General features: G+C 40.9%; 1 protein-coding gene across 1 annotated transcript; it reads right to left on the bottom strand.

The window, feature by feature from the left end:
• Positions 1–437: 437 nt before the first annotated feature.
• On the bottom strand, positions 438–16,061 carry kiaa0232 (KIAA0232 ortholog). Its single transcript, XM_032582293.1, has 9 exons — positions 15,785–16,061; positions 13,227–13,338; positions 12,762–13,135; positions 12,519–12,659; positions 9,141–9,210; positions 8,935–9,019; positions 4,979–8,354; positions 4,790–4,898; positions 438–3,506 (listed from the first exon to the last, which is right to left on the bottom strand). Exons 3-9 carry the CDS (start codon positions 12,984–12,986, stop codon positions 3,490–3,492), a joined length of 4,023 nt encoding a protein of 1,340 aa, XP_032438184.1. The 5' UTR covers positions 12,987–13,135; positions 13,227–13,338; positions 15,785–16,061; the 3' UTR covers positions 438–3,489.
• Positions 16,062–16,627: the final 566 nt, after the last annotated feature.

The raw sequence follows: 16,627 nt of genomic DNA, 5'->3' as shown, positions 1-16,627 counted from the left end.
GGCCCTGTCAAAGTCCTCACTCAAATCCAATTGAGAACATGACGCAGGACTTGACAACTCGCTTCAAAAACCTTTATCCACTATATGTGAGCTTAAGCTATTTTTGCAAAGAATGTAAAATCTTCACCAAAGAATGGTAGCTCCTTTTGAAGCTAAAGCAACTCTAAAAGAAAACATGGTCTTCGAAGGAATCGTCTTTAGTGAAGTTGCTAACTGCTGCAAGTTGATAAACCAAAAAAAGTTGTTTAATACTTCACAATGGAGGCTAAACTGACCACATTAGTTCACTTAAAAAAAAAAAAAGCAAAGCACAGTAGCATAAGATTGCAAATGTAGTTCCAAAGCTTGAAGCATCAACTCACTCTCTACTGCCACCCTGAGGTCACATAGTGGAAGTGTAGAACTGGTACTTGGAACAAAAAACGAGCAACTCCGACTGAGGTTTGCTTTATTCATTTATTAGATGTTAAGGAACTCCACAATGAAACAAAATAATTTACTCATGGCGTACATGAAATTAGAACACATCTGTTAGGGTCATAAAGGAAGAGGGAGGGGTTTGGAGGAGCATCTTTCTGGGTGGGAATGAAAATGACGAGGAAAATTCTGATTTTCAGCGTCGTATGGCGTTCTTCAGGCCGGCACTTCAGACCAAAGTGTCGGTGAAACTTCGTCAAAAAGTCCATCTCCTTTCAAAACGCGTCATACAATCAACTGAATACATTTTCCTGCCAGAGAGGGATTTTTTTTCCCTTTCCTTGTTTTGAAACAGCTCATTTAAAAAATGAAAGTTGAGGAGAAAGATGTGATGCAGTCCATCCAATGTAAGTGCTTTTTGTGACCGTTTCTCGCACGCATTCACACACATGCACACATAACATTCTCTCGCCAATTTAAACCTTTAACTAAAATGTGTTTCATCCAACTTAAAGCAATGGAGTGTGACGTTTGCATGCTTTATTTCTCAGAGACATTCCACTGTGTTCTCAGGCGTCCCTCGCTCAAAAGTAGCCCCGCATGCAAAAAAAAACAAAACAAAACAAAAAAAAAATCAGCTGCATGACTTGCGTCCGTATACTTTAGGATTCTTTTACATGCGCCAACGTATTGCATAGAACTCAGGGCTCCTGAAATTCCCTCCCACGCCGTTTATGCAATCAATGGCTTCGATTTTTTTTATTTATTTTTTATTTACTTTTTTCATAATTAAAACTATAGCTCTACATTAATGACAGTCATTACAACGGTATGCTTGAAAACAACTTCTGTCACCAATTCCTGCTCGACAAGAAACAAAACAAAAAAAAAAAACATTAATGCATCACTGCACTATCACAGGTCTGAGTGTAGATTATGCTTGTATTAAAAAATTCCTGAGTATCTTTGACTGTTAAGGAAAGGGGACGAGACCCTGAAGTTAAGTTTGCTTCGTTTCACTACTCAAAGGAATTTTTTCATTTTTTAAATTATTTTTAGTTAAAGTACCACAGGGCTAAACTATCATTGGGTTTAAACAACAGTCACACTCAGGAAAGTGGAAGCAACACCATGAAGATACAGCAGGAGGATTTTTAGTAGCCTGTGCTTCACTTCTGTGGTACTTGAGACAATTAGTTCACTTATGTTACTTTCAATCTTCACGGAAAATAATTTTTGATGAAGAAAAAGAAAACCGCTTTCATTCAATTTGATTTTTTTTTTAAGCCTGGAAAACTTTAGAGGGCTTCTAGAGAACAGCTCAAAGGGCGGAGCGGGAGGAGGTGTGGTTCCACGTTACTGCGCAGAAGCATTTCTGCGGCCGTTCCCGTTTCTTGGAAGTCAAAACTTTTATTACACTCAGTCTGAACCAGTGTCTTCACAAGTTCTACACCACCACACACAAAACAGAGAAGACACAAATCAGAATTTCAAAAGATAAACCCAAAAGAAAGATTTAAGAAACAAAAACAAAACAAAAAAAAAAAAACACACACACCTCACATGGGAAAAACAAAATAAATCTGTAATTTAGAGTACTTCCTCTTTGTTTTTTTTTTTGGTTAGACGGTTGCCCGGCCACTTGCTACAACACAGTTTGCTTCCTTTGTATCTGCCGTGATGTCGTCCTTTCCTTTCTGCTTTGGGGGGCTTTGAACTCAAAAAGACGTGTTCAAAAGTGAGTTTTTTGATTTTTTTTTTAAACATGTCTACTAATCATTAAATTACAGGTCAGATAATTCTTAAAAAAACAAAAAAAAACAAGCTTACGTTAAATTAAGAACTGTGTTCGGTCATAAATTCTCACCAAAAATATTTGCAAAAATAATAATGGGAAAAAAAACTGAAGCATTTCTGGAGTCTGGCTACAAACTATGTCATAAACGTATCGCAGCCAGATTTATTGAACTTCAAAAGATTTTGGAACATTTTAATAGCACCAATGTTTTGTACCATAGAATTCACAAAATATATATATATATATTAGAAAAATGTTTCAGCTGCAACTCAGACGTCTGGAGAGATGGCTGCAATTGGGCCACCTTATGTAGGATCTTTAGCTCAAAACCTTTATTTTTATTTTTTTATTTTTTTATATGTAGATTATTTTTAAACCAATTTTGTGTACAGCATTGCAATTTGTAGGAGACCATTGGTATTGTTCCCCCGACAAAACATTAATTTATGGTTATTTTTATGTTTTAACCTCACAAACCACACTATATCTACAACTAGCTCTTTAAAAGACTATCACCATTCGAAACAAACAACAAAAAAAAACTCAGACAACTTTTCACACACAGGGAAGTTGAGGATATTTAGAAGAAAGCTGAGCACATTCTCTACTTCGCTTTCAGAAAGTTGCACAATCAAGATAAATTAAACTCTCAAATCCGATACAGAAGTCAAATAAAAGAAAAATCTTCACATCCTTGTTTTTTCTTTCTGAATCCAACGTGGAGAAAGTAGAGAATGTGGCAGCAGTTGTTTCACGCAACATCTGTTTCAACTAGAAAAAAAATAAACAGGAGTGAGACTGCCTGGACGAACAAAAACATGCACAACCATTCAGACGGCACCGACCACCAGAAACCTTGGTTCGCTGTAAAGAAAAATGGTGGGAACGGAATCGGACGAGGATAGAACAAAAAAAAAAAAAAAAGAAAAAGACAAATAGAAGCATCTCTACAAGCTAACTGTGAGATTTGAAAAAGGACTGGTGTGCAGAATAATCATTGCATCACTCAAAGACAGAACTTTTTTTTTTTTATAGCTTTTTTTTTCCACTCTTTTTGTTGATCTGATTGTTGATTACACAAGGTTGTTGTTTTTACGTTAGTAAATGAAAAGCCAACAGGGTTATGTGTTGGGATGGGGAGGTTTTGGAGAGGGAGTCTCAGAAAAATTAGCCTACGTTAGGTTTTCCTGAATCTTTTGCTGGTAGAGGTCCAGTCCCAAGACCAGAGAAAGTTCTCCTCTTGGTGACAGGTGTCCTCCGCAAAACTGGAGAAGTCAAATGTTGCTGCTCCCTGGGGAGGGGAAAAAAAAGAGGCAGAATAGAAAAAGTTAAAAACATAATGACCGTCATCAAAACGATACAGGAAATGAGGTTGTTAGATTTTAATTTTTTTGATGGACTGAAAAGAGTGCCTTCCATGAATAAAAAGCTGAAGATTTTGTTTCTAAGAACAGTACAGTAAATATTGTATAACATATATTACATAACACTAGTTTGTTTAATTGAACTACCAAATTTATGGCCTCCTCTTCCTAGTTCTAGTATTTATTCTACGGTATTATCTTTAAATTCACAGTGGTTCACTGAGATCATTCTTCACTTCCTAGTTGTAAAACTACAAAATGCAGTGAGACATAAACCCCACCAGATGGCACTGTGGAGCAGAATCTTCAACAATTAAGTCCAACAACGACTCTATAATTTTAAATATTAAAATGTTCTTGTTTGAGCTTGATATTTGACAGACAGCTGACAAAGTCCATAAATCATTCAGAAGCTTTCGAACTTGTAGTTTACAAATATGAGTCCATATCATAAATGGAATAGAAAGGTGCGTTAATATTAACATTAAAAACTTTGACACTTGTTTAAAATTGTATTTAAATGTTGGGAGAATACCATCAGTTTAAAGCTTCTACAACTTTCTGGTGCTTAAAAAAACATATTGGTGACAGCAAAGCTTAAATATCTTCAATATGATGTCAAGCGAAAGCGAGTTTAGGAAATACAAGCAGCAAGTTTTTAACCCCTAAATGGCAAAAAAAAAAAAAAACGGTTTTGAAGTGCAACATAAAATGACACTTAATATTTTCTACAGCTGTTATATTTTTACCCACATGAGACTCCACATCTGAGATTATTTGCAAAACCCCTGAGAGATTTAAATTCCTTTGTGCTGCACTAAACGTCATGCCTTTCATTACAGCTTAGAATACAACAGAGTAAGAAAAGAAACAAGGTTTTTTGGAAAAAGACTAAACTGAAAAAAATCTACCAGGCTTCAACAAATAGCCTGTAGACTGACTACTTTAAAACAATAATAATAATATTAATAATAATGTTTTTAGTCAGGTCACTTTCACAGGCCAACTCTTACTTTGTTCACTACTACATTGGTTGCTATGAATATGTGAACAGAGCTCTAATTCATGTTCAGTTGTACCACTGAGTGCATTACCCACATAAAGGAAAGACCACAGATTACCCTGTAAAATACAATGAAAATTCTGGAACAACTGGCTGAAGTTTAGAGTTAATCTGATAGAAAAAGCCCACTTTGAAATCTGGACTTACCTGTACACTGAGAACCAGGGAAAAGGGGGGAACAAATTGTGTTCTGCCACCAGAACTCATCTTGCTGGCTGCCAATTCCTCCCTGACCACTTCTATTTAACAGAGGGAACTAGAAACAAAAAAACAGGAAACATTCGATCAATGTTTCTGTGAAATTCACAAGCGCAACAATTTGTGAACCTTCATTACCTCTTGCATGTCGCCAACATAGTCATAAGCGATCCCGTACTTGGGGGTCTGACCTGCTGGTGAACATAAGTGGGGCTGCTTTTCCTCTGCAGATTCTTCTTGTTGAATCTTGCCCACATCCACCTGTTCGCCTGCGCTCGGAACGGCCGCTGCTGTCATTTTGCAGCTCAAGCCGCTCTCTTGCTCGGCAATAGGCAGAAGGGTACTTGAGCCCTCCTGCGAATCCAGAGAGGTCTGGGCACTCTTCTCCATGCCAGACTTCTTTAATCTTGGTAAAAATTTACCAGATTCCAGTTCTGACTTCCCGTAATAAGGTCCCTCGCATTCGGCGTCCTCCTCCAGAGGTTTGAGGTCGGCCTGAGGATCGTCGAACACGTCCACCGGCGCCGCAATGGGAAAACTCATCTCCTCTTTGTCGGTCTCGGCCTCAGAATCGCTAACACCGCCAGGAGACAGCTCTGAGGCCGATATTGGTCGGAAATGAGTCCTGGGTGAAATGCGGATGGCTCTGTACTGCGTCCGGTTGATGCCGTAAATTCGAGTGTGGAAGGCTTCGCTCTCTGAATCTGAGCAAAGAATGGATTTAGGCTTGAATCCCGGACTGAAAGAAGCCATGTCCTCAGGCTCCAAGGAACACTCGACATGAAGGACTTGAGAGAAGGGATTGTTCAGGTTGAAGGATGCAAACGGGTATTCTAGACCTTGCTCCTCTTTGTGCAAGCCCCCATATGATCCAAGCAAATCTTCATGGAAGATCAGAGAAAATCCCTTATTCAATCCGTCTCCACCTCCTTTAATGGCCTGGTCGCTCTGCCCAAAGGAAACGAGGGGCCTCCATAGGGGCCGGTGCCCAGGGGCGAAGCGGCTGCCCGTGAATACATCTCTGCCTGTGATGGTCAGCATGTCGGAGCTGGACGCGGAAGCAGCGGCGGCGGCGCATTGTAGCAAGCTATCTTGAGTATCGCTCGGCGGCACGACCGCCCAGTTTTTATCGCCGCTTAGTGTTTTCAACTCTCCATACACTCCTCCGAGGATGAACGATGTACTTTCCTTGTCGGAGTTCAAGTCCCAGGGCTTGGACGGAGTCATGTAATCCCCAGCGGCGTCCACTTTGGAGAGTTTGTTTTTGGCCAAGTCCTGTTCTTCTTTCTTGCCGTCCCAAAGGCGATACTCAGATCGCTGCACAGCCTTTTTCTGAGGTCCCTGAACCGAGACTCCTTTAGTCTGGACCTCTAGACACCGGCAACAGCAAGTGCCCGACTCATCGGAGAAGAGCCCCTTGCCTGGCTTGTCTGGCCCGTGCTTCGATGCAGCAAATTTCCCATCTCCTATGGCGGTCCAAATGTCTTTTATAATCCCTGAGCTGTAATCGTCACTCTGTTGGTTCGCGTTGTCCGAAAACACATCTGTGCTGTACGGTTTGCTCTCATCCCTTTCTAGCGCTATGCCACAAATGGACTCTAATTTAGATTTTTTGGTAAAGGTCTGATTGGGTGCTGTGCTGACGCTGACTTTTTCACACTTTTTGCCCGAGTCCTCCTGCAAAAACTCCAATATTTCATCTTCTAGATATGTACCCGAAAGAGGAGGAGGGATGACTCGGTCCGGTTCGTCTCTGCCGAACGGAGTGGCGTCCTCCGCCAGAGCATTGCCCTGCTCGTTGTCCGACCGAGTCTCCTCTGAATGCGACCATGGGCTGCAAGTTCGCGTCGATAGGTTCGAACAGTGTTCCGTTTCGTCAAAGGCACTATTTTTGGTCCATATTAGCAAGCGGGACTGCTTATTAGAATGCGGGTCGAGACAGCTACTAGAATTGGTGTTGTTTTCGTGACTGACAGAAAGCGAGTCTCGGGGGAAGGGAAAAGTGGCGCCATCACACTGCACCTCGAAAAGGGAGAAGCAGGATGAATCCAAAGCAGATGCTTCACTGGGAGCTTCAGGAACGGCCGGTTCTTCTACTGGTCTGGATAGCTTGCTCAGAGTCAACGACACGCTATCCAGCAGCGGAGAGAGCCGGACGGGAGAGTCTCCAAGGAAGCTTTCCCCGTCTATGTCTTCGGAAGAAGACGGTGAATAACACCCCCATACATGTACCAAGTTTTCAAAATCCTCCATTAAGAATCCAACAGTTCCCGAAGCTTCCTGTGAGTCTGCCTGTATTGCACTTTTCCCTTGCTGCTCAAGGCCATCTAACACTAAACAGCATTCTGCCTCATTGTCTCCTTGCTCTTTACTTTTCTGTCGAATCAGGCTCAAGATCCGACTCTCTTGTATCGTGTCTGAGGCACTAGTATCCAATATGGATTGATAAATATCGACTTCATAGAAGTCGGTAAATTCAGACAGATGCTTGTCATCTAAATCTCTACTATCTTCTGGCTGAGGGCAGCGCAAAGTGTCAGTGAGGTCGGCGGGTTCGTTGTCCGCGTCGCCAGGTGCTTCCACGAAGTGCCCGTCCACAAATGAGCCTGCTGGTAGATAGGCCCGCTGGTAGCTCTCGCTGGCAATGCAGATTCCCTGGATTTTTTCGGGCAACCTTTCCATTTCTTCAGAAAAACCGAAGCCATCCGGAGAGCCCACCTTGCTGCGATACTTCGTTTCAAGCTTACTTTGACAGCTGCTGAATGGTACAAAGTACTCCGTGATGGGCTCGGTGTACCACAGGGGCTCCTCCTTGTACTCTTTTTTGTTTCTGGCTTCAACTGCAGACTCCCTCGCTTCCAGCCAACCCAGCTCTTTACGAATCTCCTTCAAAGGTCTCTTCCCCTTCTTATAAACTTGTGGTTGTTTAGCAACGCTGCCGGTCGCGCCGCCGCCACTCGCTCCTACTTTTCTTCTTTCCTCCTTATCGACCACCTTCATCTGCAGCTTCACCTGCCCGTTGTTACGTGTCCTCTTGTTCTTGGTAGCCTCCCTGGATTTGTGCCTTACTCTAACTGTTTTGCTTCTGGATGACTTTGTGTCACCCTGGTTCCCGCTGGAGCTCGACCCTGCCTCACTAGAACCAGAAGACCAGGATCTGGGTCGATATTTGCCCTCAGATCTGTGTCTGATCTGTCTCTTAAAGTGGCTGATGGTCTTCTCCTCCGCTGCTGCGCCACCATGGCATCGGTTTTCCTTCTCTTTCTTGCTTCGTCGTTGCTGGCCTCTCTCGCTGGTCACAGAAGGGATGGTACCACATGCCTCGAGGTGTCGCTCTTTTGCAGCCTCACCGTCACTATTGCAGTCTTTGGGGGAAGAGGTGTCTGTGCTGGTTTGTGGAGCTGCAGAGGATGATGAACTGGAGTATGTGCAGGCCTTGGCCTTGTTCCACACCGTCATGATCTCTTGGAGACAAACAGGTTTCTCTGACAGAGGAGGAAAGGCTTCATAGTACCTGCAGTCACACCAAAAAAAGGAAAGGGAGATTCAATTGCAATCAGAGTAGCTTTTAACTTGTGACAAACTATACAAAGGACAATAGAAGACCACAAAGCTGAACAAGTAAGATTAAATTACAAGAAAATGTACAACTATCAAGATAATGCTCTACTTATAAAAAGCAATGTTAAAAAATGACATTTGCCTACACATTTATGACAAATTAACCATGCTTTATTGTCTTTCAAAAGGAAAATTTTTTAAATGAGATTTACATTGAATCAGATCAGCTGCAACTCTGCAGTTGTGTAACATACTGACAGACGAGTTCAAGATCAAATCTATTTTAAAGGATTTTGTAGAGAAGATCCAAAGCAAGTTCAAAAATCTATTCATCCAAATTTCTTTATTCACTCATAATGAGACAATGGCAAAAAAAAAAAAACTGTGCAAGAATTCAGCATTCATCTGCAAGAACCTCAGAATGTCAATATGAGAAAATACATGGACTGTATTCATTAAATAAATTTGCTGTTTATGAAGACTTAATTTATGTAAAAATATAAAAACAAATTACAATCAGATTTCAAACTTACATTTCCACCTGGTCCTTAGAAGAAGGCGAATCGGCACGTTCTGGTGACTGACAGCCATCAGATTTCTTTTGAATGCGTTTCTCTTCTGGAAAATGATTTTTTTTTAAAAACAACAAAACATCTTACTAAAGTTACCATTTGTGACTTTTTCTTTATCAAAACAACAGCAAAGACAGCTGAACAGGAGAAAAATATTAGTGTCAAACCTTTCTGTTTGTTTTGGATGTCCTTAAGTTTAGAGCAAAGCTCTTCAACCAGACTCTCAATTCCAGAGTTCTGCACAGAAGACAAAAAACAAGAGGAATATCTGAGATTCACATCTTTCCAGGTAACCAACCAACAGTATGTAGCTACTGAAACTACAACTACTGAAACTACTTTCCACTCAGGAATAGGAGAGAACTCATGCTGATTACGGAAAATAGCCTAACTTCCCATCATCAAAAGTCCTTTTTAAAAATTTTTTTTTCCAAAAGCAAAACAACTCTGTTAAAGTTTATTAATTTTCCTTTCCAATACTACCCACTTTATGTATCTTGAAGCAAATTAAACACTTGAATTTTCCCAATAGTTTTCAGAAGTTTTTTGAAAAGCCTGCTTGGAACGCATTGTTTATGCCAATTCAAACGCCCCTCCTGACACCACGCTGAAACATTGTCCAAGAAAGTCGGTTTGGGCGTCGCGAACAAATGACCAAATGAGCCAACAGTGATATCATATTAAACCTTAAACTATATGCTTTCTAGACATACCCGGTTTGTCAAAGGTTATTTTTTTAGTAAATCATTTTTTGTAAATCATAATTTAAGCTAATTGAGATATTTTTATTAATTTTTTTTTTTTTTTTATTACTTTATTCATCCCAGCAGGGAAATTGTTTATTTCCCTGCTGGGGCTTATTTAACCTTCGACAAAAAAGTTGAAGTCTATCTAAGCCAGTTTTGATTTCCAGGGCATAACGAGGCAGTTTATCATGATTCAGCCAAAGTAACGAAATAATGAAGTCTGATTTTTTTTGTTACTGTGTTTCTTTCTATTGAGCAGTGAAAATAAATAAAAGGTTTACATGTCTTTTGCTTCAACTTTTTACTTAGGGTTTGTTGTTAGTGCTGCAGAGCCTGTGCCTCCTGCACTTTGGACTGAACCATTGTTGCAACAATGGTTTCTTATTTTTTTCTTTGATGAATGGTGGATTTACTTCGTTCTACGTTTCTTTCGCCTTTACATATTGATATTGTTTAAATACAAAGGTTATTTTTATGATTTTTTCAGGGGGACAAATAAGGTTAAAATATTCTCATATTGTAATTAAATCATTTTTTTTCTCTTAACTAGAAAGAACTATGTGCTTTCATAAAATGTTGCAGCGATATCAAAAATAGTATTGATTTTTTTATTTTTGTTTGCATTGGCACTGAGTTTGAAATTTGAGTACTCTACATTCAGCACAGAAAGGTCAATTAGCTTGTTTTTTCAGTCAAATCAGATAAGATGACTAATGCTAAGGAAAGAAGGCTTGTACTAACAAAGTAATGAAAGGCCAGCAGCTACAACTGCAGCCAGCTGATTTGTGACACTATAGGCATGTTCATTTAACAGGAGCGGACATATCCTCCCAAAGATAAAGAAAGCAGCAGAACAGTGAGTTTCATGCACTGCTTTCATCAGCTAACGTTTACTGCAAACACATCCTTGTAATTTACTGCCTTCTTAAATTAAACGACAACGTGAATTACTTCATTTACAAACTTAGGGTTTGTAATCAACAAAAACCACGAAGCAGCTGCTCTTGTTTCCAACCCGACCGATTCCTGCTGCGCTCCGGTCTGGTCCGAAATAGAAAGTGTTGCTGTAGCGCTTTGCTCCGGCCCTTTTATTTCCTCCTGCATAGCTGCTAATGCCGGTCAGCTGACAGGCAGCTGGCTTTGCTGCAATCACATGCAGCGCTTACTGCTTAAGAAAACAGAGCACAGAGTCCGGCCCCCAGAGAGGAGCATGACACGGCTCCCGTGTTGCAGACCTTTCTCTCCAGCTTTTCATGTTGCATCGACTAAAGCAAACTGCCGTTTAGTGATGAAAACAATATTTCTGTTTCCTTTTTACACAGAAACAGAAGTGCGTTTTTCTGCCGGGTTGCACTAAATGTTTTCTTCTGTTCCTTCTGGTCTTCATTAATTATAAAACACAGCGTGGCTTTATGCTTAGTGAAAGCTGGAGTGCTGACCTGATGATGAGAAAAGCTACAGTCACCTGGCCAAATAAAGTGACGATGCATTTTCAGTCCAGATCTTCCCTTTTTCAATGCTGTGACTTCCCTCTTTGACCCAGCTTTGTTCATTGCTTCTCTGCTGTGACTCATGCAATTAACATCCGCCTGACTTCACCTAAATAACAATGACCAATATAGTCGATTCTTAAAGCACACAGTGCCTAGTAAACATGTTCATTTCAAATTTTGGGGGGTTTTTGTCAGAGTGTGAACAGAGAACAGAGTGAATTTTATGTGGAATCAACACAAAAACTGCACCATCCTGAAGCGGGCGGGAATATTTATGGTTTTATTTATGTTTATTTAACAGAGAAATCTATAAATCTCTCATTTATACTCAGCTTTAATTCAGCAGCATTTTTTTATTATAACTTAATTTATTATGGTTTTAGAAACTTTTTTATTGTTATTTATTTTTAGTTACTTTTTTTAATCATTTTTTTCTAATTTTTGGCCCCTTCTCTGCGACTCTTACAAACCAAAAAACAAACAAACATTTTTTTAATAAGAAACTGTCATTTCAAGATCTTTTCCATAAGTTCTTGTGCAAAACCTGCTTTTAATATCTACGGCAGACTTTTAAAAGTAACTAACTTCAAACTATGCTACTTATCTTTTTTCATTATCCATATTTATCGAAAAGGCTCGCATCATTCTACAAAATACTTTTTCTCCCTTCTTGTAGTTGATTAATTTTATTCTAAAATCTGAAAACAGAAATAAATTTTAGTTTAATGTTAAAACATTTACATAGCACATATATAGAACATTTTTGCAGCTCTTGGCAAATTTTATTTTGTAGCAGCGGGGGGAAAGGGTTGCAGACCCCTGCTTTACACTAACCCTACACTTTTCCTGGTTGTTCCTTGGTCATTACTGTAATTAATACTCTCCAACAGAGCACATCTGTACCCAAACTGACTTCAAATCACACAAAAGATTGACTACTTATATCGTGTTTTGACTTTTGAAGGTTGCAATGGATTTTATTTATCAGAGTAAATAGGGTAAAATAATAAAGCACACCCATGTAAGTCTATTTTTGTTGTTGTTTTTAACTAAAGAACTGAAAGCTTCCTTCCACTGCACAACTACACATTATTTCCTGCAGGTCTATTTTTATAACATAAAATATGAAAATGTAACAGGGATGTGAATACTTGAAAACATACAAAACAGTTTTTATTAGAAGGTTAGGTCATTGCTAAAGGCGGAGTTCAGTGTGGATTTCCCTCAACCAAGAGAAACTTAAACAAGTTGACTAACAGCAGCTGATAACCACACGATTTCAACCGCTGCGTGGAACAGAGCTTACTTCATCAGATGCAGAGCGAAGGCATTGCACGGCGGCTTGCTTCTTTATCTCCTCCAGACTCAGGTCGGTCCCTCCTTTCTTCTTGCCCTTGCCCCACTTCTTCCCAGCTCCTTTCTCCCATCCCAGGAAGATGTCATTCTCCTAGAAAAAAAAGAAGAACAATAAAAAATCGTTTATGTGACAATTCAAAAACAGAAACAATGACTTTTAGGGTTTCTCTTCTTTGGTTGGACGAGAGCCCACCTGGTCCTGCAGGTCGTAGTCGTAGCTGTCGTGCAGGAGAAGGCTCAGGACGTAGCGGGTGTAGATCATGGCGTCGATCCCACACTTCTCGAGCTCCTGGCCGAGCCAGCTCTGCACCGGCCCCAGCGACTGGAGCAAGGACATCTCTGAAGCGGGCAGGGGGAAGGGGCAAGAGAGGTTCTCAGGAGGAGCAGGACCGTCTGAATCGGTGCTCACGGGACGCATGGGACCTCAGGTGTAGGCCATCTTCAGGCAGAGCAGCCTCATAGCGGGAAGCTAGCGAAGGCGAAAAGGGATGAGGAGGAGCCGATCTGGACGATGAGGTGAGGGTCGGGGGGGGGGGGGTCACTCCAGCAGGATGTACTTAAGGGGTTCTACATGGGGATGCATGTAGGAAGTTTTTTTATTGCTTTAAGCAAAAAAACAAAAAGAAAACAGAAAATAAAAAAGGAAAGGTGATTTTACTGGCGAGGCATGGCTGCTGAAAGCTCCCGGCCGCTGAGCAAAACACAAGACGTGTTTCTGTCTCAGGCAGAGAGGTCCATGGTGGGACTGGGTCTTACTGCACCGGCACGATCTGGAACACAAAACCAGCCTGTGTGAGTTTTTATGCAGAATAAGAAAAATGCAGCCTGTTTACATCTCAAAATATACAAGTATCAAGAATACATCTTCACAGTTTATGGTTAAAATGCGAGTGATTATAGGGCTGGGCGATACGGACTTAAAGTTTTATTACAATACTTTCCGGTCACAATAAAAGTGACAATAACAGCTATTTATTACTTCTTTTTTATGTAACTGTATGACTGTGAGTCACAGCAAATATAGCTCCACAACCTCAAATAGAGCTTTGGAAAAACATTCCCCTTAGCAATGCACTTCTTTAGGACACCAGTCACAAAGACATGGGGTTTGTTTCACTAAGATGCACACGGTAAATGGATTTTCAAATTTATTGGTACTTATTGATGCTTTCATTGAGCAAATAATGGAGAAAATAGTAAAACTATCAATCACTGATAAGGACGGTTGTGGGGTTGGTTTTTAAACATCATGAATTGGAATTTACTGTGACAACGATGATTCAGAATCAATATTTGAGGTTACAGACATGAACACAGCTTAAATTGGTTGATTCCTTCATTTTCTACTAGATTTAAAACTAATATGCCTATCAAGGCTCCTCCAGAACGTCCTTTAAAAATATGAACTCGGATAAAATCAGAATTGGCTCATTAAACTTTAAAAGAAAATCGGAAATGTAAATGAAGGCAAAGCAAAAACTGTGTCAGAACTATATGTATGTAATCTACAAGGGCAATTCTATCCAGCTAAAATAATAAATTTATGCTACAGAGACCATTATTATGACAGTAATAATAATAAGAAAAGTTAGAAATAATTCTTGATTATAATATAACTTGTGCATAAATAATGTTAAAGTCCCACACTAGCCTGTCCTTACACGAAGAGGCGAGGTCTGTTTTGAAATTCATGAATTAAAGTAAAAAATAATAAGAATAATCCTCGAACACATTTACTTCGACTTATATCCATTCTCAAAAACAGTAAAGAGCAAGGCAAAACGCGTTGTCCTGGATCACCGACGCCGCTGTGAGCCACTTTTGACAGCTGGGGGAGGAGAGAGAGAGAGGGGGGTGGAAGTGGGCAGGGAAAACAGAAAGCATGCGTTTCAGATGGTGAAACTGCGGGTTCGGACACCGACGACGCGAAGAGCAAATGGAGGCTGTGGAGATTTGATTGGCTGATCCGGGCGTCATTCAGCGGTGGCATTTACAGAGTCACCCGTCGGAGACGTCAAAAGGGCAAGATAAGGAGCTTTGCTGTGCGCTACCACACGACTTGAGCGATCCGCACCCTTATGCACAATAACACTGAGTCACAGGCAAACTGAGGGAGAACAGCTGAGAGGTTAACGAGCCCGGCCGGTACGGCGGTTTCTAAATATGGCTGACCGTTGTCTAGAAGCCAGCAGTTCTCTTGTACGCGCAGGAGCCCCGGCTGCCACTTTCTGTCTGCGCTGTCAACATACTAACTTCATTCAGCAAGTCAAACTTACCCGTACGGCCGTTCTCTGTACAGGACATGCGCTTAATTAGAATAAAATCTTTCCCAAGACACTTTGTAATTTAGAAGCGTTCGCAAACAAACGTGTGAAGCATGAGACGCTAAAAAGAAGCAACACTACAATAATCATTTTTAAAAGGTTTCAGCTGTACATGGCGTTACATACCGGCAGTTTGTGGCAACAAAAAATAATAATACTGCGTTGTGTTAAGGCAAGCTCCCCAACTGCGTGGAATAACATTAGGTACCAGCACAGCTATTTAACAAACACACGGCGATAGTGACTTCTGTTATTAAATGGCGATATTTACGTCGCTTTGCAGTCAAACCGCAAGGTTAGCTGGACCACCGACCTTTAGCTCATGTTAGCCAAGTTAGCTACCTGGACCTCCACGTATTCCGTCACAAACTTATCTCTCTTTTAATAATATGGCATACGTATATTACCCCAGAATACGTTTAGGCGTTTGCGTTTAATGACGCTGTTGCCGTATGCCTGCCATTAAGAACAGAACACTTTGTTACGGGCAGGTGAAGGGAGGTTGCGCTCAGTGGTGGCGTTACACTGCTTTTATGGCTTTCCATTAAAATGACGACAAACACAAATACGTCAAATATTGGGCTGAATTTGCAGTCGAAAAGAACCGGGCTTTAAATATCTAAATGCCAACAATAGAAGTAAATGCGTCCAAAGAGGCTGGAACCATTTGAAAGCTAACGTTAGCTTTCACGTAGCTACGCTTGTTGTTGTGACCGAGGGGGAGGAACAGCGGCTGCACGGTACCAGAGGACTGTCAGACGTTTTTTTCCCCTCAACAAATGTGCGCCATATCGTCATAAGGCGAAGGAGTTAACAAACTTAACATTATTCACCAAGCGGGAGCAAGAGAAGCTCAACATGTAAAGAACACCACCGGAGACGGTTTACTCACCTGCCGTGGCCTGAAGTAAAGAAGCAGCGAAAGGGGAGCGGCTAGTTCTCTCCCGCTGCCGTTCCGAGCTCGAGCTCTGGAATCTGCTGCGGTAGCAGCGCGTATCATGGACGCCAACAGAAATGGCGCTGTTTTCGCATCTAGCGCTTCTTCACCAAAGCGCTAGCGAAACTGGCGACATTCGGGCTCCCGTCCAGGAAGGTCATTCGTCGATGACAGGGGATACGCGGAACCACAATGTCCACCGTCAACGAGCCAGTTTCATTCACGTACGACTATTGAATGCGCCACCCTCCGCGTTCGTATCTAGGCAACAAGGCAAACCTCTACTATCCCGCTGCGGTAGGGTTGATTCCTCCGCCCGGAGTATTGCATCAGAAGTCCAACTAGTACTCCCACAGTTTGCGCTCACACAAAGTGAAATTGAAAGACACTGAGCAATACTGAATGCAGAGATTGAGCTGTACAATAAATACTTCAATCATCGTGATCAATGTTGATATTCACAAATTTACAATTGGATTATTCTAGCTGCATTTGACAATATTTAAAGCACCCTGTAAAAGTATCGACACCCTTAGGATTTTTCAGCCTCAATATATTCTAATCTAATTTGTAGTAGACAAAATAGCACCTTACAGGAAGAAAAATAAGATTTTATAATTTATTGTTTGTTTGTCATTTGTTTTTCAAATTCAAATCTGTCAAGCATGGTATTCGTTTCTTTCAGCCCCCTTTACTCTGAAATTCCTAAATAAAATTTGATGCAACCAACTGCATCCAGGTCACCTAGTAAGTCAGTATAAATCTAGCTGTCAGGGCCACACAAAAAGTTGACATTAA

The sequence above is a fragment of the Xiphophorus hellerii genome, chromosome 14 (assembly GCF_003331165.1).
Source record: "Xiphophorus hellerii strain 12219 chromosome 14, Xiphophorus_hellerii-4.1, whole genome shotgun sequence".
NCBI lineage: Eukaryota > Metazoa > Chordata > Actinopteri > Cyprinodontiformes > Poeciliidae > Xiphophorus > Xiphophorus hellerii.
Note: the sequence above shows the minus strand (reverse complement) of the source record. Positions and strands in the feature narration are given on the sequence as shown.

Bases quoted from the DNA above. Each gene is read 5' to 3' on its own strand.
- kiaa0232 (XM_032582293.1), bottom strand. From the start codon at position 12,986: ATGCGTCCCGTGAGCACCGATTCAGACGGTCCTGCTCCTCCTGAGAAC. The intron at 12,660-12,761 runs GTGGGCTCTCGT...TTTTTTTTCTAG, and splicing joins ACTACGACCTGCAGGACCAG to GAGAATGACATCTTCCTGGG. The intron at 8,355-8,934 runs GTAAGTTTGAAA...GTGTGACTGCAG, and splicing joins TCTAAGGACCAGGTGGAAAT to GTACTATGAAGCCTTTCCTC.